Source organism: Suillus bovinus, assembly GCF_016758785.1.
Source record: "Suillus bovinus strain UH-Sbo-P2 chromosome Unknown EDB93scaffold_15, whole genome shotgun sequence".
Lineage (NCBI taxonomy): Eukaryota > Fungi > Basidiomycota > Agaricomycetes > Boletales > Suillaceae > Suillus > Suillus bovinus.
In genome coordinates this window covers 35,107-53,271 of record NW_024542071.1, presented here as the reverse complement: position 1 = coordinate 53,271, position 18,165 = coordinate 35,107, and the positions used below count along the sequence as shown (strand labels likewise).

The 18,165-nt window shown below is 47.7% G+C and overlaps 8 protein-coding genes across 8 annotated transcripts; 7 read left to right on the top strand and 1 right to left on the bottom strand.

The window, feature by feature from the left end:
* The first annotated feature begins 150 nt into the window (after positions 1 to 150).
* On the top strand, positions 151 to 2,620 carry EDB93DRAFT_1133876 (FAD binding domain-containing protein). The gene is made up of 9 exons (XM_041449051.1): positions 151 to 325; positions 376 to 496; positions 545 to 712; positions 780 to 1,145; positions 1,186 to 1,302; positions 1,356 to 1,562; positions 1,610 to 2,104; positions 2,155 to 2,247; positions 2,303 to 2,620. Exons 1-9 carry the CDS (start codon positions 225 to 227, stop codon positions 2,351 to 2,353), a joined length of 1,719 nt encoding a protein of 572 aa, XP_041309493.1. The 5' UTR covers positions 151 to 224; the 3' UTR covers positions 2,354 to 2,620.
* Positions 2,621 to 3,796: 1,176 nt separating this feature from the next.
* On the top strand, positions 3,797 to 4,914 carry EDB93DRAFT_206530 (uncharacterized protein). Its single transcript, XM_041455697.1, has 4 exons — positions 3,797 to 3,916; positions 3,970 to 4,125; positions 4,175 to 4,287; positions 4,341 to 4,914. The coding sequence occupies exons 1-4, from the start codon at positions 3,912 to 3,914 to the stop codon at positions 4,634 to 4,636; spliced, it is 570 nt and encodes a 189-aa protein (XP_041309492.1). The 5' UTR covers positions 3,797 to 3,911; the 3' UTR covers positions 4,637 to 4,914.
* Positions 4,915 to 6,271: 1,357 nt separating this feature from the next.
* On the top strand, positions 6,272 to 7,874 carry EDB93DRAFT_206120 (RTA1 like protein-domain-containing protein). Its single transcript, XM_041455695.1, has 7 exons — positions 6,272 to 6,497; positions 6,546 to 6,602; positions 6,654 to 6,782; positions 6,832 to 7,067; positions 7,126 to 7,347; positions 7,403 to 7,469; positions 7,526 to 7,874. Exons 1-7 carry the CDS (start codon positions 6,440 to 6,442, stop codon positions 7,648 to 7,650), a joined length of 894 nt encoding a protein of 297 aa, XP_041309491.1. The 5' UTR covers positions 6,272 to 6,439; the 3' UTR covers positions 7,651 to 7,874.
* EDB93DRAFT_206275 (acyl-CoA N-acyltransferase) lies at positions 7,821 to 9,032 on the top strand. Its single transcript, XM_041455696.1, has 3 exons — positions 7,821 to 7,976; positions 8,022 to 8,112; positions 8,179 to 9,032. Exons 2-3 carry the CDS (start codon positions 8,035 to 8,037, stop codon positions 8,701 to 8,703), a joined length of 603 nt encoding a protein of 200 aa, XP_041309490.1. The 5' UTR covers positions 7,821 to 7,976; positions 8,022 to 8,034; the 3' UTR covers positions 8,704 to 9,032.
* Positions 9,033 to 9,648: 616 nt separating this feature from the next.
* Positions 9,649 to 10,302, top strand: EDB93DRAFT_1239628 (putative heterogeneous nuclear ribonucleoprotein G; the record flags this gene model as incomplete). Its single annotated transcript, XM_041451664.1, has 4 exons — positions 9,649 to 9,671; positions 9,735 to 9,774; positions 9,829 to 9,858; positions 9,997 to 10,302. The coding sequence occupies 4 exons, from the start codon at positions 9,649 to 9,651 to the stop codon at positions 10,300 to 10,302; spliced, it is 399 nt and encodes a 132-aa protein (XP_041309489.1).
* A 1,067-nt stretch (positions 10,303 to 11,369) lies between these two features.
* EDB93DRAFT_1248537 (uncharacterized protein) lies at positions 11,370 to 13,064 on the top strand (the record flags this gene model as incomplete). The annotated part of the gene is made up of 2 exons (XM_041452730.1): positions 11,370 to 12,323; positions 12,381 to 13,064. The coding sequence occupies 2 exons, from the start codon at positions 11,370 to 11,372 to the stop codon at positions 13,062 to 13,064; spliced, it is 1,638 nt and encodes a 545-aa protein (XP_041309488.1).
* A 103-nt stretch (positions 13,065 to 13,167) lies between these two features.
* On the top strand, positions 13,168 to 13,619 carry EDB93DRAFT_205974 (uncharacterized protein). The gene has a single exon (XM_041455694.1). It carries the CDS (start codon positions 13,271 to 13,273, stop codon positions 13,577 to 13,579), a length of 309 nt encoding a protein of 102 aa, XP_041309487.1. The 5' UTR covers positions 13,168 to 13,270; the 3' UTR covers positions 13,580 to 13,619.
* Positions 13,620 to 13,674: 55 nt separating this feature from the next.
* EDB93DRAFT_1133837 (uncharacterized protein) lies at positions 13,675 to 14,696 on the bottom strand. Its single transcript, XM_041449050.1, has 3 exons — positions 14,427 to 14,696; positions 14,220 to 14,368; positions 13,675 to 14,158 (listed from the first exon to the last, which is right to left on the bottom strand). Exons 1-3 carry the CDS (start codon positions 14,635 to 14,637, stop codon positions 14,090 to 14,092), a joined length of 429 nt encoding a protein of 142 aa, XP_041309486.1. The 5' UTR covers positions 14,638 to 14,696; the 3' UTR covers positions 13,675 to 14,089.
* Positions 14,697 to 18,165: the final 3,469 nt, after the last annotated feature.

Genomic DNA, 18,165 nt, shown 5'->3' with positions numbered 1-18,165 from the left:
ACGAGCTCCGGAGGTTGACGGAGGTCATGACAACTCCTCGTGGGCCCCCCGTGATTTCCATTTTTTCTGATACCCGGAAGCTTACATAATGCGACAATCACATGCTCGTTTTAATTTAAACCTTTCGTATTGTGATTGGTTAGTAATTACAGGTACTTGACCGGAACCACTTCCCCATCCTCACTCCCTCTTTACCACCATCGTCACTCTTAACAATTATTGCAATGTCCCAAGTGATTGTCGTTGGAGGTGGCCTTGCCGGTCTCTCTGCAGCCCATACCCTTCTTGAGCGTGGTGCTAATGTATTGCTACTAGACAAGCAAGGGTACAACGATTCACATCGAGAGTGAAACAGTTATTGACGGAGCTCCGCAGATTCATGGGTGGAAACTCCACCAAGGCCACTTCTGGCATCAATGGTGCTGGTACCCAGACGCAGCAGGAGGCTGGTATTCCAGATAACGCAAAGATCTTCTTCGAGGACACGAAGAAATCTGTGAGTGATCTCATATTTGTGCCCGAATTCCACACCAATGCATTTTAGGCTCGTGAACTTGCTCGCGATGACCTTATCCGTGTGTTGACCGGTCGCTCAGGCGATGCTGTTAACTGGCTACAGGACAAATTCGGCCTTGACCTCTCAAAGGTCGCGCGGTTAGGAGGTCACAGCCAGCCTCGCACACACAGAGGGAATGCACAATTCCCTGGTATGGTATGTAGCATCGATATCCGTTCCTTCAGTATCGAACTTATACTAATCTGCGTTTCTCTACTGACAGGTTATTACCTACGCACAAATGGAACGCTTGGAGGATTTGGCAGTGAGCCAGCCTGACCGCGTGAAGATTTATAAGAAGTCCCGTGTCACAAAGCTCGTAAAAGACGAGTCTGGCGCAGTTGTGGGCGTTGAGTATGTCCGCAATGGCAAGACAGAAACCGCATACGGCCCCATCGTCCTCGCTACTGGTGGTTATGCCGCAGATTTCACTGGTGGTGACTCTCTGCTGAAGAAGCACCGTCCCGAATATTATGATCTCCCAACGACGAATGGCGACCACTGCACGGGTGATGGTCAGAAGATTGCTATGGCTATTGGTGCGAGTGCGATCGACCTTGAGAAAGTGCAAGTGCACCCGACGGGTCTTGTTGACCCTAACGAGCCTGACGCAAAAGTGAAGTTCTTAGGCTGCAGAGGCTCTTCGTGGTGTTGGCGGTTTGCTTCTTGACAAGAACGGCGACCGTTTCGTCGATGAGCTTCAACATCGCGATTACGTCACTGGCAAGATGTGGGAGAACGGCAAGGTATTTTCAATGTAACTTTTTCTTTTTGTCATTTACCCAATAATCTTCCTCAGTATCCCATTCGCTTGATATTGAACGGTCAGGCCTCAAGCGAGATCGAATGGCACTGCAAGCACTATGTCGGTCGTGGCCTCATGAAGCGTTTCGATTCTGGCGAGGCTCTTGCGAAAGAGATGGGCATCAAGCCTGAATATCTTAAGAAGACTTTTGACACATATAATGCAGGTGTCAAGGCAAAGAAGGATCCATTTGGCAAGAAGGTAACGTCCGTTTTCTAAGACATCACTCTGTTGCTCAACTCCAGAAGTACTTCTCATCAGCAGAGTGGAGCATGAACGACTACTTCAATGTCGCAATTATGACTCCTGTATTACACTACACCATGGGTGGTTTGGAAATCGACCCCGAGTCACGCGTCATTGGCAAAGATGGTAAACCCATTCCTGGTCTCTTCGCTGCTGGTGAGGTTGCTGGTGGTGTACATGGTGCCAACCGTCTTGGTGGTTCATCGTTGCTTGGATGTGTTGTTTTCGGACGTGTATCTGGCGACTCAGCTGCTGCCTTTCTCCTCCAGGCGACTAGCGCCATCGTAGAGAAGGCAGGTGGACGTCTTGGTGCACTCGTAGGACAGCTCGAGTCGAAGCCTACTGCTTCATCTGCGCCTACACAGCCTGCTGCCACAAGTGTTCCCGCCCAGTCATCATCACTATCAAAGGAATTCAGTGCCGCGGATGTAGCTAAGCACAATAAGAAGGACGATATCTGGGTCATTGTTAATGGCCAAGTGCTGGACGTCACATCCGTAAGCGCAGGCCTTGCAGTCATGTGACTTTACTGATTTTCGCGATACAGTTCTTGCCTGATCACCCAGGAGGCGAGAAAGCTATTATTCTCTACGCTGGCCGTGACGCAACTGAGGAGTTCAACATGCTTCACGACCCCAAGGTACGAAACATTGTCCTGATTCCGTGTCCTTGTCTTTGGCTCATTCGCTGTGTAGGTGATTCCAAGATACGCACCAGATGCTGTCATTGGTACACTGAAGAAGTAGGGGTAAATGGCGCTACGGCTCCGCTCAACAAAAGTAGAGGAACCATATCCGTCATCTTTCTTCAGCATTGCATATCTCTGAATCTTTCACCCATGTCTTTGCTTGGTTGCTGTAATCCAGTGTATTCTAATGTTGTCTTCGTACCATTCTTAAGTAACTGATCCATGAGGCCAACGTGAGGCTGTGGTTGTTGTAGAGTTTGAAACACTAAATGCCGAAATAATCAAGAATCTGATTGATAACGCCTCCGCCATGGCGTGACCCTGGGAATGTTCGTGCGGCGAGGTTATAATAATATGTATGTATTCGAACTTTGTATGTACACCTCACGTCCCACGGCGCCACTTTATTTCGAATAATGTTCGGACATCACGGACGCCCAATTGCTTGTGTCTGGTCATAACCTGTGTCGCCTCCTAGGCGGAAGAAATCGGATGGACACCAGTACTTACGTGCAAGGGTTGGCCAGGCTGCCAACGGTACTGATAACCATGCGCCATGGCCTGCGTGACTGTGCTAGGGCATAGCATATGCGCCATCTGGCGTCGGAGGAGCCACCCGAAAAATGTAGGCCCTCATTTCCGATCCCAAAGTAGATGATACGACCCAACACATTGAGCTGATTTATTTCGTTCTATACAGCAAGTGCGGGAATGCTATCCTGCGCACCTACATACGGTCCCAGACTTCTGTTTGAAGCCTTCATCCATCCCATTATGTGTGAAGGCTGTGGCGTACTATGGTCTTCCACTCCGCTTGAATCTGCCGACTGTGAGAAATGGCGTCTTCCCACCATCACCACCACCACTACCACCACCGCCAGTGTATGTGTACGTATGTACCATCACCATTCCGCGATGAGATGTTCTGCACGCAGCAATCCCAAACTCACGCCATTATGTGGTTTGAGGCTCCTTTCTGTCAAACGTGATATTCCCATTACCCGTTGTTCCAAAAACCCGAGGATAACGTCTGTGTGGAAATCCATTGTTTCAATGGCTCTCGGCTCATTAAGGTGCATGCTAGTGAACCATCGCTTCCGTCGATGACTCGAATGCCGGCTTGGCAACTACTGTCATTGGCGCACATGCCCGAACACTTCATAGTTCAAAATATCTGAATATGTCGGAAACTTATTATTACCTTTCTTAGTTCGCCACCAGCCATCTCTGCGAGCTGTATCAACCAAGGCCCGTAGATTTGTGGATTGGCAGCCAAGGATCATTTCGGATCTGGGAATGTATAAAGTGTGTTGCCCGCCAGCCTTATGGATAGTACAAAGCGTTCCCAACCCTCCACCTTCAATTCAATTGAAATCAACCGCCTGCATGCAATCCTCTAACTCAGTTGCCGGGGCCGCAGTATTCGGATGGCATGGGACTACAAGGTAATATATGAAACCTAACTGTGCCGATATTTGAGGGTCTGACGCTGTTGCGTGTACAATAGCACAAATCACACCCCTAGAACTTCAAATCCTTGGTCTGGACCCATTGTCAATGATCCATCAAACCAGCGCTTCCCGGGTAGCTTCACCTCTTCTCCAGAGTTTTTAGTAATGCAGTACGTCATCATTCCCGACATCGTTACGTCGGTTCCTCATTGCAAAACTCCAGGAACTCCGGACACCAGCACCATGATAATACAACATTCATTCCCGAGAACTCTACTTTATCACATTCAGAAACAGTAGATGATAGAACGTTTTGTTATCCTCAAGAACTGTGGTGTCTTCCGCTTGAGGATGACAACCTAAGTCAAGCATATATTCGGTTGGTCTGTCAAACCGAGCTATGAGCATACTATTCATTCAGCTACTAGGAGCCAGTGCGGACAGCCTTTGTGGTATAACCCAGGTGAATTGCATCCGTCCTTGCCGATGTCACAGTCGTCGATGGAACCAATACCTATCATGATGCCGTCTCAAGAACAATGTTTGTCTTTCTCTCCAACATTTTGTTATAACCTTTGATCATCCTTACTCCAGCGGACCTTTTTGAATGCGCGTGGATTGAAGATGGTAAACGATGCGGCCATTCCATTTCGAGTGACAAACGCAAACTTGGCATGCATCTTAGCGACTCTCACGGTATACACGGAAAGGACAAGAAAGAGGTTGTTTGCTCCTGGCAGGGTTGCAACCAACCAATGCAAAGAGGCGCCATTGGGCGGCACATCATTAGCCGCCATCTACAAGTTAGATGGACATGCAAGTTTTGTCCCAAGAATTATTCTCGCCGCGACGCTATGAAGAAACATGCCAAGGACTGTCAAGCCTCATAGGCTTAACCGCTGACAACCGGACTCTTTTCTTTTCATGACTAACCCACCTAGTGTAATGTGTTATACCCTCACCGCTGCTGTATTGCCACAACCTCGAACTTATGGTATGGAACTTTGCTAGTATACCTATGTATCGATATTGACACTCCTTCAATGATGTATTTGACTCGTTTTATAAGGTAACAATAAAAACTCGATTTACTCAATACTGGTCAAAGGAAAAGCGATGACGACTTTAAAGGTGCCTTCAGGTACGTACCACTAGGATCCTGATCACACAAATCGTAAATGAGTCAACTTAATCAGCGGAATTCATACTTGTATGCAATGCCTGCAACGTTGAGTCTTGGTGCAGGGAGCCCCTGGGCTACGGCCCCAAATTGACCCTTTGCCAAGGACAATACATCGAAAGGAGGATTGCTGCAGAATAGAGATCAGATTGTATCCGACGGCCTCCCATTTTTTGGCTACGGAGTTGCAAATGTGCAAGATATTCTGAGCTGATATCGAGGTGCATGCACAAACTCAAGTCTGGCTGATTGAAGTGGAGTTTAGATCATAAAACTGCCCGTACACTGGCTTATACGAGTTCCCATAAACCGCCGCCGCCCCAGACTCGATGCCCATGATCCGTGCTCAGTGAGACGCTGCGGGCAGGTGGCGGTGGTGGCGGGATGTCAGGGCGCTTGTCAACCCACTGGCAACTTCAAACTCCGCTAACTGTGCCAAGCATGCGTGTGTGCGTGAACCTTGACCGGTGACTGGCCAATTCAAGTTAATTTCAGACTCGTCCTCGCGAGGCTTGCTCTGAATTCATGGACCAGCATGATTCGGCGGCTTCTGAGTCATACTCGAGAATCGAGGCAATCGGCATCTCTTGTCACCGGCTGTATGTACTGTAAGTCAGTATCATCCATCATTGATAATCGACGACCACCTATATAACATGCATAGTTCAAAATTCAACTTAGATGTCAAATTTTTGGCTTTCTAGGCTCACTCGATATTCGGGAATCGGCACTGAATTCGACAGACGGTGGCCTAGTAGATTGTCTGATCCTACACCACCTGGCTCTTTTCCATTTCAAAATCTTATTATATTTCACTTCCCAGGATAGGGAGGTCTACCATTTGGAAAGCCATGTGCTCAGCGAATCAATGTGATCCATTTATCACTCGGTTCATTGACATGGTTGCATATTGTGGGATGTTGGCGTGTGACTCCGACGGCAGGAACGTCGGGCTGAATCTTCTAGCATGTGTAGAAGAGCAGAGGGCAGGCAGTTAATTGCGATACGGGGGGTTATGCGGTAAGTCCTGTTGTCACCGTAATTGAACTGCACTTTATCGCAATTGACGCGTAATTTGAACTGCTTCTGAATCAATCGCGTATATGTGTTCCATCTCAGTGTTCTAGTGAGCATATCATACTGCGGTACTTGACAAATAATAATCTGCTTTCCCATCGGATGTCATCACGGTGGTACATCACCAGCCGGCAGTGCTCAGTTACCCTTCCGACGGGAGATACATAATATTGGCTTCCACCACTGTCATCAACACTCCAGGAACCCTTTGGAACAACGTTCAATTCTCAACTGCGCTGATCACATCACTTCAAAACGTTATCCTACACAGTATCTTTCACAAGCTGCAACCGTGAATGTTTTTCCCGCAGCTACTCTTGCTTCTTCGGGAAGGTCTAATGATACTGGATCATCGCATTTGGGGTATATATAACCCTTGAGCGTTGTAGCATCTTGGTATCACCCTCTGACACCCAAGCCTCCGGTCATAGGGAGGATGAAATCTGTGAACATTCTGATCATTGTCGCCTTTCTCATCGGTGCGGTAAAGGCAGGTCAGTATTCTGTCAATATCTGTTAGACTTGATATTTAAGCACACCAGCTAGCGGCAACAGCACAGTCAGTGTCGAAGCGCCGACAATAGTCTCCACAGTATTTAGTTAGTCCACAAAGTATCATCTTTCAGATTGGGTCTAATCCATTTTACCAGAATATGACCCAAGCAAAACCGCTGCAGCTGTGGCAGGCGCGTTGTACTCTGTCGCCAGCCTTTGCCTCTTCACGCGCTTATTTATGAACAAGGCATGGTGGGGACTTTGTCTCCCTATAGCCTCAACCTGTCAGTTTTCACCACCCACCTCGAAATATGCACTGACATCTAAAATCAGTGATGTCCGTTGGTTTTTTTATGCGCATACCCATGGCGACGAACCCGAATTCTCTCCCGATTTTCATGGTTCAACAGCTCCTCACCTTGTTACCGCCTGCCGCATACCTCGCCTTCAATTACATCCTTTACGGGCGTTTCATCGTGAACTGCGTGGATAGACGCTACTCTTGGATTAAGCCAGAGAGAGTTGCCCGGTACTTCGTTATCAGCGATATCACGACATTCCTCATACAGGTTTGAAGTTTGATTGATTGTTTCCTTTGCACGGTGGATTGATCACGATATTGTGCAGGGCGGAGGTGGCGGTATGGAAGCGTCGAAAACAGCGACAAGTCAAAAGCTGGGCGCGAATATACTGCTCGCTGGTCTAGTCCTTCAGACAATCTCGTTTGCGTTCTTTATGATCCTGGTTTTATATGCGTGGCATGGTATCGTTCGAGACGGACTTTTGTTCCGTGAGGAGCCATGGGGGGCAATTCTTTGGATACTGATGTTCTCTTCAACAGCCTATATGGTGCGCCTTTCACCCACACTTCATCGCACATCTTCACTGATGTTGTGCGATACAGATTCGCTGTATCTATCGTGTCGCCGAGCTTGGTCAAGGCAACGGCGGCTATCTCGTCACACATGAAAGTGAGTGTTAGGAGATACTAAAATTGAGGCGTCTGGTCTAACCCTCGCCTGACAAGTCTATTTCTACCTCCTCGACTCATTGCCACTGTTGATTGGCATTTGCACATATATTATTTACTGGCCAACGAAATATCTCGAAGCGTCGGCCAAGTCCGTCTATAACATGACGGGAAGAGTTTAAAGTTCTCTCTTCCTCATTCACTTGGGTGCGTGATCCGTCTTACCCGCATAAGGACAACTGGACTGCATATGTTACAATAATCCACTGCGATGACATAATGTTCCGTATCCTACATACTTATATATTCATGTTCGGAGCGAATAGGAAAGCGATTGCACCACATCATTGCGCTATACCCTTAATGTACTTCATGCCGACAATGCCCGTAACCGATGCAGGCGCACTAAAATTTCACAGCTGAAACCCGAATGCTACTCTCATGCGAGCGTCTTCTCCATAACCACCCTTACGATTTCGTCTACTACAGCAATTTGGCAACAAACCCAGTGATTTACATCATTTGTATTATCATCTATGACTCAACGTGACAGTGATAGTGGAGATATGTCATTACTGCTGCCGGACGGAATCGGCATACGGATGATGAGGTCTTCAGACATGCCACAAGTTCGTGCACTCCATGTGAGGAAACACTTTCACATTTGTACACCAGAGCCCCTGACTGGCAGGTCGCTTACGATCCCAAAGAGCAAACTCCTCCCAATCGCATACCCTACCGCATTCTTTGTGCAGCTGCTCGTACAGCCTCAGCACATGTGCCTGATAGCCACATACGATGGCAAAGTCGTAGCATTCGCCTCTGCTACCATAGAGACACGGCATTCAAACCCAGGACCACTCGGTTCCAGTGGGGATCAGGATATAACCACTGGAGAAGGCGCTCCGCGGGTTACCTTGTTGACGCTCGGGGTATCGCCCGAATTCCGACGACAAGGAATTGCACGTAGACTCGTGCATGAAATCGTGCAGCGCCTACGATCGTCTTGCGGAGCTCCTTATCATGAATCACCTCCTGTTCCATCGCTGTCAAAGAGCGATTCTAATGCGGTGATTATATGCGCAGAGGTCGCGCGCAACAATTCGTCTGGACAGTCTTTTTACTCCCACCTTGGGATGCAAAGACAACTAGAAGTGGATAAGCAGGGAGGGTTTGGTTCAAAGGCACACACGTGCATGGTACTTGGGGTGATGAGAACAGTTCCCGTTTCCTGAAGATTGCATCGTTGGATTTTTGAGGAGGGGGATGACGTTTCGCTGCAGAGACAATAGTTACGAGGGTTATCAAGGACGCGCTAGAATAAGTTAGAAGCCATAGTGAATTTATGTTTCTATAATGACATCTAAAACTCACGATGGACATTTGTGTCTGCCTCTTGCTTCAGCTAGAAAGTCAACGTGAAGACAGCCTGTGATCTGGGGCACATGAGGTTACTTGCAGATGGCAGTTAATGAACCTTGGAGGCTGCCAGCGCGGGAGTACACCCACCTGAGGATGGGGTCGGAGGGTCAGATATGTCGGATATCCTAGGATCAAATAGTCTGACCCATCTCACCAAAAGGTCTCCAAATTACGATTTCATCCTGTTCAATCAGACACAGACAGTTGGTAAAGAAAGTTCGAGAGGGGGTCTTATCGCAGGTTTATTAGTCTAGAACATGTCGGAAAGGGGAAGTAGGGCATGATTAGCTTGATATGAAAACATCGAAATTCCCCAATTCTCTAGCATCATCAGAAAAAAATCAAGCATCTTACTATGTATGTATATCAAGTACTGATCTGTCGCGTTTCACTGCAACTCCTGTGATAGGTTTGATCAGTAAAGATCCGCGTTGAGACCAATGTTTCGCAGCGCCACGAGAGCTATGAGGCATGAGTGATGATCAGCTGCTTGATCAAAATTCTTTTTCAGTCCAGTGCTCTGGCCACATGCAAGTTTTGTCAAATGACCACGAGAATCTGGGAGGTGCAAGGGCAACTCCAAACGCGAAGTATGTGTAAACTTAAAAACCACGTTGGCATGTCCCAAAGCAGCTAGGGGAGTCTGAAAATCAGAGCACCCCACTATAAAATCCATCGCCCATTCTGTCTTTGTTATCAACCCGTTCTTTTGAACTCTGATAGTTCAGGAAGGGCATTACTCGTCATCACACATAATCATGACGGCAAAAGTTTACGTTGGGTATGTTGATGTTGCTTTGATCGTGTCTTGGAACGATTTTACTGATGTCGGCATATCGATCAGGAATCTGAGTTGGAACACGACGGATGACTCCTTGAGACAGGTTAGTTCTTCTGCACGATTATTTCGTCTTTGATGCTGATTATCTACCTTACAGGCCTTCGGAGATTTTGGAAATGTCACTGATGTGCGCGATCTATTTGAGGCGATCTCCCATCGTAGTCAAAGATAGCGACGATGGCAGATCGCCCAAGGGTTTTTTTTTCTGCGACTAAAATTGTTATATGCGCTCCTGCTCGTTGCACGTTTGCGTTTTTTTTTTTAGGCCATCGTAATGAAGGACCGTGAAACTGGCCGCTCTCGTGGTTTTGGTTTCGTCACCTTCGCTGGCGGTGAAGAAGCTCAGGCAGCCATCGATGGGATGAACGAGCAAGAACTTGACGGTCGCCGGCTTAGGGTCAACCTGGCCAATGCTAGACCCAGTGGTGGGGGAGGCGGAGGTGGAGGCTACGGTGGGGGTGGAGGTGGTTACGGCGGCGGTGGAGGCTCATATGGAGGCGGCGGCGGTCACGGCGGCTACGGTGGCGGATACAATGGCGGCGGCGGCGGCGGTTACGGCGGAGGCTACTAAGCTCCTCGAAGGTTTTGTGTTTTCAAGCTGGTCGGTGTCGCAATTCTGTATGATGTTCAAAGGTCGTGTCCATCCGCGTCAAGCTACGATATTTCCGCATGCATTACAGTATCTGTTTGATCATAACGCAACTTAACTACTCGGTCGAAATTTGTATCACAATACGTTTTCCTTTCAAAATTTGAATGTTTGTGGATCCCTAAGGGTTGCAAAGTTCCAGAAGACGACCTCGAGGCCCTCCTAGCCGAGGGGCGGATTAACTCCGTAATTCTCAGCGCTAATGATCAAAGTGTTGCCTAGGTCAGTTCTAGGTTTTTGGTTCTGAAAAGGTAATAGACTGATCGAAAACGTGTCACGGAAAACATTGGTGAGGCAGCTACGCAAAACTGACAAGCCTCCTTGCTGTACAGCTGTGTGCTATGGCCCAAGAACAAGGAAAATATCAAGTCAAAGGCGCGTCGTCGAGGAATAGGGATTCGTTTAATTCGTTTCCAGGGTTAGTCCCTGGATAAAGGTCGCCGCCCGGTGCCACGCCGAGGCTAGGCAAAGCTAGTGGCCTTTTTATGCCGGTCTTCTGGTCTTCGTTCCCTACAACCCAGTGTTGAAGCAAGTCATCTGAAACCAGAGATCGGTCGACGCAAGCATTTTGCCTTGTAGAACTCTTTGTGCGCTGTGGCAGGTGTCAAGGCAGGGCCAAACTCGTTTTGTTTCTATGAACACCCGAGCAATGGCCGACATGGTAAGTCGATCACAACTGCTCTTGTATCATGCGTACCTTCCGTCAAATCTGCATGGTTTGGTTGTAGAAGGACCATCGAAAGAGCAGATTGTGGACTTTGGGGGTTCAGAAGCTGTGCTAAACCGGTCCATAGAGCAAACAACTCCACAACAGAGTGGACCCACAAGGACCTACTAAAATTGGACCTCTCTTTCCCGCACTTCATCTACGACGCGACCTTCCAGTTTTTCCTCTTAACCACAACTTTCATCCTTCAATTCAAACGAACTTTCAACCTCCGAACCTCACGTTATACACCTTATACTACGCTCTTCACCCATTGCACCCAATGACAGGTCCAATAAGATCAAAAGGAAAAGGTCGCGTAACAGATGATGAAGAACTCAGGCCTCAGACACAACCGCCTCGACCTCCGAACGCCTGGATTCTCTATCGCTCCGATAAGATAAAGGTTCTACCACCAGCAGAACCTGGTCAACGGAGCAGAGCGCAGGCTGACGTTTCAAAACTCATTTCCGACATGTGGCGAAATGAGTCAGATGCAGTGAAACTAGAGTATGAGCGTCTCGCAGACGCGAAGAAGGCGGAGCACCAGCGTCTATACCCTGATTACAGGTTCCAACCCATGAAGAAGGAGGAGAAGGAGCGCTTGAAGGAAGCGAAAAGGCAGAGCAAGGAACGCGCTCGGGAGAAGAAGAAAACTCGCGGTCGCGCAAACGCGGTTGCCGGGCCCTCACAGGAGCAACGCGAAGCAGTTGTACAGCCAGTGCAAGAGCATCAACAACAACACGTCGTGCCAGCGATGGCGTATGCACCTCCTTACCCTCTCCCCGGCATGATGCCTGTCCAGAACGTCCCGGCTTACCAAAATTACGCCTATCCCACACCGGAAATGCAGTTTGGAGCCGGAGGTCCATCGCCACCGTTGTCAGCTGCTTCATCACCGGGTCCCTCATCAGCTTCTGAATCTTCATCGCTCTCGGATGATCTTCTATCACGACTGAATGAGATGCCGTCAGTTCACGGATCTCTCGTTCCAGATGCGCAACCCCAGCACTCACAGCAGCCTTATGGTGGTCTTCCGTCATTCTCCCAAGCATTCCCTTATTCCCATGATTTATACAACATGCCTATGCAACAACCGCAGGCTGCCTATGCTCAATGGCAGGTTCCACAAGAGCACAACGTATCGCAGCCGTCTGGTTCGGGAGCTGCCCAACAACCTGCTCCCAAGTGGGATAACTTTGATGGATCAGAGGTAACTTGTGATTACCAGTCGCAGGTACGTTGCTTCTCAGCGCTATCACCACCGTCACTAATATTTCCGTACGCAACTCAGGATTTCTTGAGCTTTGACCTAGCAGCTGCTAACAATCTGGGGTCAATGCACGACCTTGAAAGGTCTCTTCAGGCGATGTTGTCATCTGACGGTGTCGTGGACGTTGCAAACACCAACCCTGGAGATGCCCTTGTTCAGCCTGAGGGGGAGGTCGAAGTGAATATGGCTCCAAAGCCTGATGCGCAGTCACAGGAACTCCAACACTATTATAATAGTTTCGATATGGAGGCGGTACTTGCGACATCACAGCAACCCCATTCCGCCACCATGAATCCTTCTGGCACCGTAAATCCCGCAGACACGGTCATCAACACATCGCTTGCGGCGGACGACTTCACGTCGTTCTTCAAGCCTGATCCCGATATTCAGGCTTATATAGCGGCGCAACGTCAGCGTCAGCCGAGTGCATTCACGCGCGATATGATGCAGTTCATCAACTTTGACGCGGGTGAGGGTGGATCGCAAAACGCTGAGGCGCCGCAGGTGGGCGCCCCTCCCCCTCCGCCACAACAAGCACAAGCGTCAATCTTCACACAGATGACAAACACCGCTGCTGTACCACAGTCTGGTTATGTTCCCCCTGCTGGTGCAGCGTATTCGTCAACGCGGCGGGTTGCTGCGAGTTGGAAGCCGTCTTATGCTATTCCTGATGATTCTGCCATCGACCCTGCTCTATTTTATTGACAGAGCATCCTCGACGGCTTGCTGGGTCTCGCAGTAATGAGTTCGAAAAATCATCAGTGCTTCATCCTATCCCCATTTCCCATAATGTTATCGATCTCGCTTTCCCGTGCTATACATTGCTCGACCGCTTTGCCCCAGAGATATTCACATGATCGCGGCATCATCCGCCCCCATGTGATATCCACAGCGCTTATTTTAATTATATCATGCGCGTCTCGCCGTATACCCACCCACGCATCATCTACAATCAATCTCATCATTTCTGCATCGTTGACATTTTGCTGGCATTCCATATTTCTATTGCCATATCTTCACTCCATCATATCATATATACCATGTTCTCATTCCGTTTTGCAATGGTTTTCTATAATCTTCTAGTATCGCCTACTTTCTTCATCGAACTACGAAACACATTAAAATGGCAGTATTCTTTCGCCAAATGTGTACCTTTTCTTGTTCAATGTACAATGTATCTCGTCACGAACTTTCACGATCTAGGTTGCATATGCACATAATAGTCATGGTATTATAAAACGTTCGCGTTCTTTCGCTGGCTGGTGATCTTGGCGTGTAAACTCCGCGACAAAATCTTGGTTGCGATGCCTCTTTCGGGAAGACAAAAAGGTTCGAAGGTATGAAAATCGATGAGATCACACATCGTACTATTGTTTCGCTGGCTTTGTGACTTGTTGGTCCAATGTTTAATCTAGGGTATCGCGCAGGGACGTCGTGACTCATTGAAATTTTTCGTTCAAGTGATTTCATGGCTTCGAAAGGACAATGCGATTTTGGTTATCTTGGGGATCAAGAGCGGGGGAAGAAATGCAAAAGGTTTGGGCTTCGTTGCGGCCCTTCATCATGATATCAAGATTGCGATTGCGCGGTATCTCATCACCTAGTAGGCTCTGGATCAGCCTGGTTTATACACCACGGACAAGTCGATCGAGCAGAGACGAGTGTCATATCATGTCTATTGCTAGCATCCATCATTTATAAGTAGTATCGTCGTTATCTGCGGGTATTGATCAAGAAGGCACAGGCGGAAGAGCCGTTACTAATGCGATGGGGAGAATGACTAATTTCTCCTTGTCCCACTGTGCATCATAACAATCAGCGCTCAAACATCACTCACATCACAACAGCCAAGACACATACCACATCAGTCTTATAATAAAGATCCTCCTCCACGAGCTTACGCACGGCCTCAACGCTTTCGCCTTCATAAATCATGCACGAGCCACGAAACTTTCTGTCTGCTGCGGCTGCGTCGACGGATTCGGGCGTCATGAACGCTCCGCCAACTCCTGTGAAATTTCGAGGTGCTTCAGCGCTAGTTACAAGACTCGCGCAGAACAAAGTTACGCAGGACGCCTCGATTGATTTGGTTCTTGATGTTCTCGAGGTGGGCAGGTCTTACTGCGAGTCTTCGTTGGAGAGCGCCCTCGTCGGTGTAATCGGGTGCCCAGACGACGAATTTCGGTAGGGATGGTGTTGAGGACATGTTTCTCTTGTGGATGTAGTTGTAGATGGTTTGCTGTGGGATGATACGTGATATCTTGAGAGTTCGTATCATTTCGCGGTCAATGCCAGACTTGGTTATGACTCATAAGTCGATCCGTGGAAGAGCGGGCCTATTCGGACCGACTGACGTTTCAGATTCCTGTCCTTCCAGGCCGCCAGCATGATTGATGTCTTGTTTTAACTCTTTCGCTGACACTGATCTTCTATGTTCTTCTTTAGTAGGGATCACTTGACTGGGTTTCAGATCGTCAGATGTATCACCTGCATCAACAAAAAAGACTCTGGCACTGTGTATGGCCGGCGAGGGCCGTTTACTACCTTGTATGGTAAAAGACATGCATGAGATTGCAGCATGTACGCAAGTACTAACAGACATGTGTGAGATTCAAAGCTTGTAAGAGGTGTGGAGGTACAATGCATGTCTCAGCTTACAACTGAAACTGGTCACAATCTGAAACATTTACTTCATCAACTGCTTGTTCTAAAGTATCACAAGCTTCGTACATTACCTGTATATAAGAGCAGCCTCCGTTGGTTATTCGAGCGTCTGATTAATCCCTTGTGCCATACTATCTGAAAGCCTCAGCTTCTCACATCTATCACACAAACCCATATTCACGAACAAGTGATCGAATTTCAGTATTTCGTCCGTAGCGTACAGAAAATGTTCTGGGGTGCTCAAACGTCTAGCCAGACGTCTGAAGATTACTCGATTATTGAGTGTACGCATATCGTTATTTCGTGTCGACAGCCTTGCCCTTCCTTCCATCTCTTTCCATCTCCGAGTCTCCATTTACTCCTACCTGATATTTACTGTGAATGAGTGTACGGATATCATTAGACATTCATCCGTACACTCATTCACAGTAAATATCAGGTAGGAGTAATGGAGACTCGGAGATGGAAAGAGATGGAAGGAAGGGCAAGGCTGTCGACACGAAATATAGAGTACTTGGATCCGTGAGACCACAAATTTCAGAGGCGCTTGCCACAGGCCATGTAAGTGCATCAAAAGAACAAATATGAATAGCTGCGGTACATTTTGTGAACTCTGCTAGTGGAGCATCTTTGTGGCGTGATGCACAATTGTCCTCCTAGCGGCAGTTCATAAAATGGGAAATAAAATACGTGGGCAGTTGGGGAACAGTATCTTGTGCATCATTTTATAGAGAGTATTCGCCAAGGTGCATACGGCTTACTTTGGGGGTTCGTGGCACGAAGGTTCTATGGACATATGCCCCTTAAACCAAAAGGCTTCGTAAAGCAAGCTCTACGAAGCAATTTCTACAAAAACGTAAGCCAGAAAGGCTGAAACCATAAAAGCAAAGCCCACCAAACAATGCAATGTCACTGTTGTCCGGATCACCGGTTTTGTGCATCTCCTCAGATGTCATTCAAGTTGGTAGCATCGGGAATCCATAGAGGTGAATACCTACCAACGAGACACAATCAAACGACGCGCAGTAGCGCTTCACGCACCCTTGTCCGATATTGTGTCCCAAGCGGCATTGAAAAACTCCAGTCTTCCATAAACCTTATAGCATCCCACACTTTTGGTGTATACTCATAGCGTGCTCGTCGGAAACAGGTTATAGTGAACCATTTTTTCTTTCCAAAATCAAGTGCTATGGTAACTCAATTGGTAACTTGAAGAAGGCATCAGCCGGTCATCGCTAGCTCGAGCTCGAACGTGGTGTGGTGGTTTGCATTATACTAGAGAGTCCGTTCGGAATCTTGCTTGACCTCCAATCGAACCCAAGGGCTTGGGAGTGAATATTTGAATGAGGTAATTGTTATCGGGAGAGCCGTGAATCGACTGGCAATCAATCTAAACAAAACCTAATGATATATGACATTTCTGAACCAGGCTCCATCCTCCAATTCGAGTGTGGAGGCGACATTGATAAGTCACATGATACAAGAAAAATTCAAACCCCGCATAACCTTATTCACCTCACCTCACACTCTCACCGGACTCGCCGTGGATTTTCGATACTAGCCAAGGGCCTGAAGGGACCAGTATGGAACTGCGAAGGCATATTCACATGCGGCCCTGCTTTCTTCGAATGGGATAAATACTAATAGCAGCGCAGTTTATTCTGAGAGAACGAGTGACTTTCAAGTTCTTTCAAGTTGAACTGGTTACTGCGGGTGCACATTGCGTCGATCTACTCTACAAATCACTAGTAACTCGCGCATCAGTATCAACGGCCATACCCCACCAATGTGAAAGCAAAAATGTGACTCACTGTGCAGAAAAACTCTGGACGGTGCTATCATGCAGGTGAGTCATGTTATCAGGTGCAGGAAAATGCTGATACTCGCGCATATTTTCTGAGAGCATCCTTTAACTTGGCAGTCTGACAATCTTAGGCAATACGTGGGACATGATTGATCGTGACTGGAGCTAGCTGCATCACTAGTGGGCATGGCAAAGCTTGATGATACTAAAGCAGCAATGACGGCGAGGACAATTGCAGAGGTGAAATGCATTGTTTGTGACTCGTGTGTGTGGGATCAGGTAATTCTGAAGGCAATAGTAGGAAAACGGTTGGCTTTTATATTGTTCTCTGGAATTGCTGTTGCATTAATGTGCCTTCATATCTGCAATTAATGCCAGCAAAGTTTACAACATCGTTAGTATTGTGTGCAGAACCAGTCGCACTGCCAGGATGGCAGAACGTTTCCGGCAGAATGTGGCGGAACTCCCGCATATGTCAGGTTCTGCCAGTATAGAATAGTTCTGCCCACTCCGCTAGCCACAGTGGACACCGACTATGGAATTCCCTTTGTAACGGTTCGAAGCACTACTTATAGATTTCCCTTAGTGTTGTGCGCAGTTCTGCCGGCAGAACATGGCAGAACTAGGGTTGTGCCACGGCAAAACCAGGCAGAGCTGAATTATTTGTCGACTACAAGAAACCATTGGTTGACATTAACAGACTTAGCCATGGATAAACATGTAATTCTAACATACGTCTCACGCATCCTCTAGTACCTTTTGTACTTCTGCCACGGGCCACGGCGAATGGCAGTAATTTGCCAAAAACACTAATTTCCCTTTGTACTCACTCAGTACATACAAATAGTCAGTCCTTAATCCCCGACTCCCACTTTAGTGGAAAGAGGGTTTTGTCGGATCCAAACATTCAAGCACCTTTACGCCGCTGGGGGCCGACTTCGCTGGCACAACGATGACGCTCGTTGTATTAATCGTATCATGCGTATGATCACATGTTACAATATTAATGTAAACCATATTCAAGAAATGACTTCTTTACATAAGTACCAGAAATGTCTCCATGCTAGCACCAGATTCCTGCGCTACACGTGAATGCTAGTTTACACTTGGGAATGCTCCTGAAAAATCATCGGCATCACGTCCATTCCTGCGTCAGAGTCGTATACAACTTTGGCGTGGCGTTTTCGAACGTCAAGGATGAGACGTGGACCCAATATAAACATCTGCACCATGGCGATAATGACACTACTGCCAGAATATATGACAACTCCAATCGAATCTGAGTCCTATAAAAATGATGAATAAAAATCGCACTCAGCGAATAATCGGCATACCGCA

Excerpts from the sequence above, each read along its gene's own strand:
- EDB93DRAFT_206120 (XM_041455695.1), top strand. The coding sequence starts at position 6,440 with ATGAAATCTGTGAACATTCTGATCATTGTCGCCTTTCTCATCGGTGCG. Across the intron at positions 6,603-6,653 it reads AATAGTCTCCACAGTATTTA|AATATGACCCAAGCAAAACC; the intron begins GTTAGTCCACAA and ends CCATTTTACCAG. Across the intron at positions 7,470-7,525 it reads CTATCTCGTCACACATGAAA|TCTATTTCTACCTCCTCGAC; the intron begins GTGAGTGTTAGG and ends TCGCCTGACAAG.
- EDB93DRAFT_1133837 (XM_041449050.1), bottom strand. The coding sequence starts at position 14,637 with ATGATACGAACTCTCAAGATATCACGTATCATCCCACAGCAAACCATC. Across the intron at positions 14,369-14,426 it reads AATCAATCGAGGCGTCCTGC|GAGTTGGCGGAGCGTTCATG; the intron begins GTAACTTTGTTC and ends GAAATTTCACAG. Across the intron at positions 14,159-14,219 it reads TTTATTATAAGACTGATGTG|TGGGACAAGGAGAAATTAGT; the intron begins GTATGTGTCTTG and ends TATGATGCACAG.
- EDB93DRAFT_205974 (XM_041455694.1), top strand. The coding sequence starts at position 13,271 with ATGCGCGTCTCGCCGTATACCCACCCACGCATCATCTACAATCAATCT.
- EDB93DRAFT_206275 (XM_041455696.1), top strand. The coding sequence starts at position 8,035 with ATGTCATTACTGCTGCCGGACGGAATCGGCATACGGATGATGAGGTCT. Across the intron at positions 8,113-8,178 it reads CACAAGTTCGTGCACTCCAT|AGCAAACTCCTCCCAATCGC; the intron begins GTGAGGAAACAC and ends ACGATCCCAAAG.
- EDB93DRAFT_1133876 (XM_041449051.1), top strand. The coding sequence starts at position 225 with ATGTCCCAAGTGATTGTCGTTGGAGGTGGCCTTGCCGGTCTCTCTGCA. Across the intron at positions 497-544 it reads TCGAGGACACGAAGAAATCT|GCTCGTGAACTTGCTCGCGA; the intron begins GTGAGTGATCTC and ends AATGCATTTTAG. Across the intron at positions 2,248-2,302 it reads ACATGCTTCACGACCCCAAG|GTGATTCCAAGATACGCACC; the intron begins GTACGAAACATT and ends TTCGCTGTGTAG.
- EDB93DRAFT_206530 (XM_041455697.1), top strand. Across the intron at positions 4,126-4,174 it reads CTAAGTCAAGCATATATTCG|GAGCCAGTGCGGACAGCCTT; the intron begins GTTGGTCTGTCA and ends TTCAGCTACTAG. Across the intron at positions 4,288-4,340 it reads GATGCCGTCTCAAGAACAAT|CGGACCTTTTTGAATGCGCG; the intron begins GTTTGTCTTTCT and ends TCCTTACTCCAG.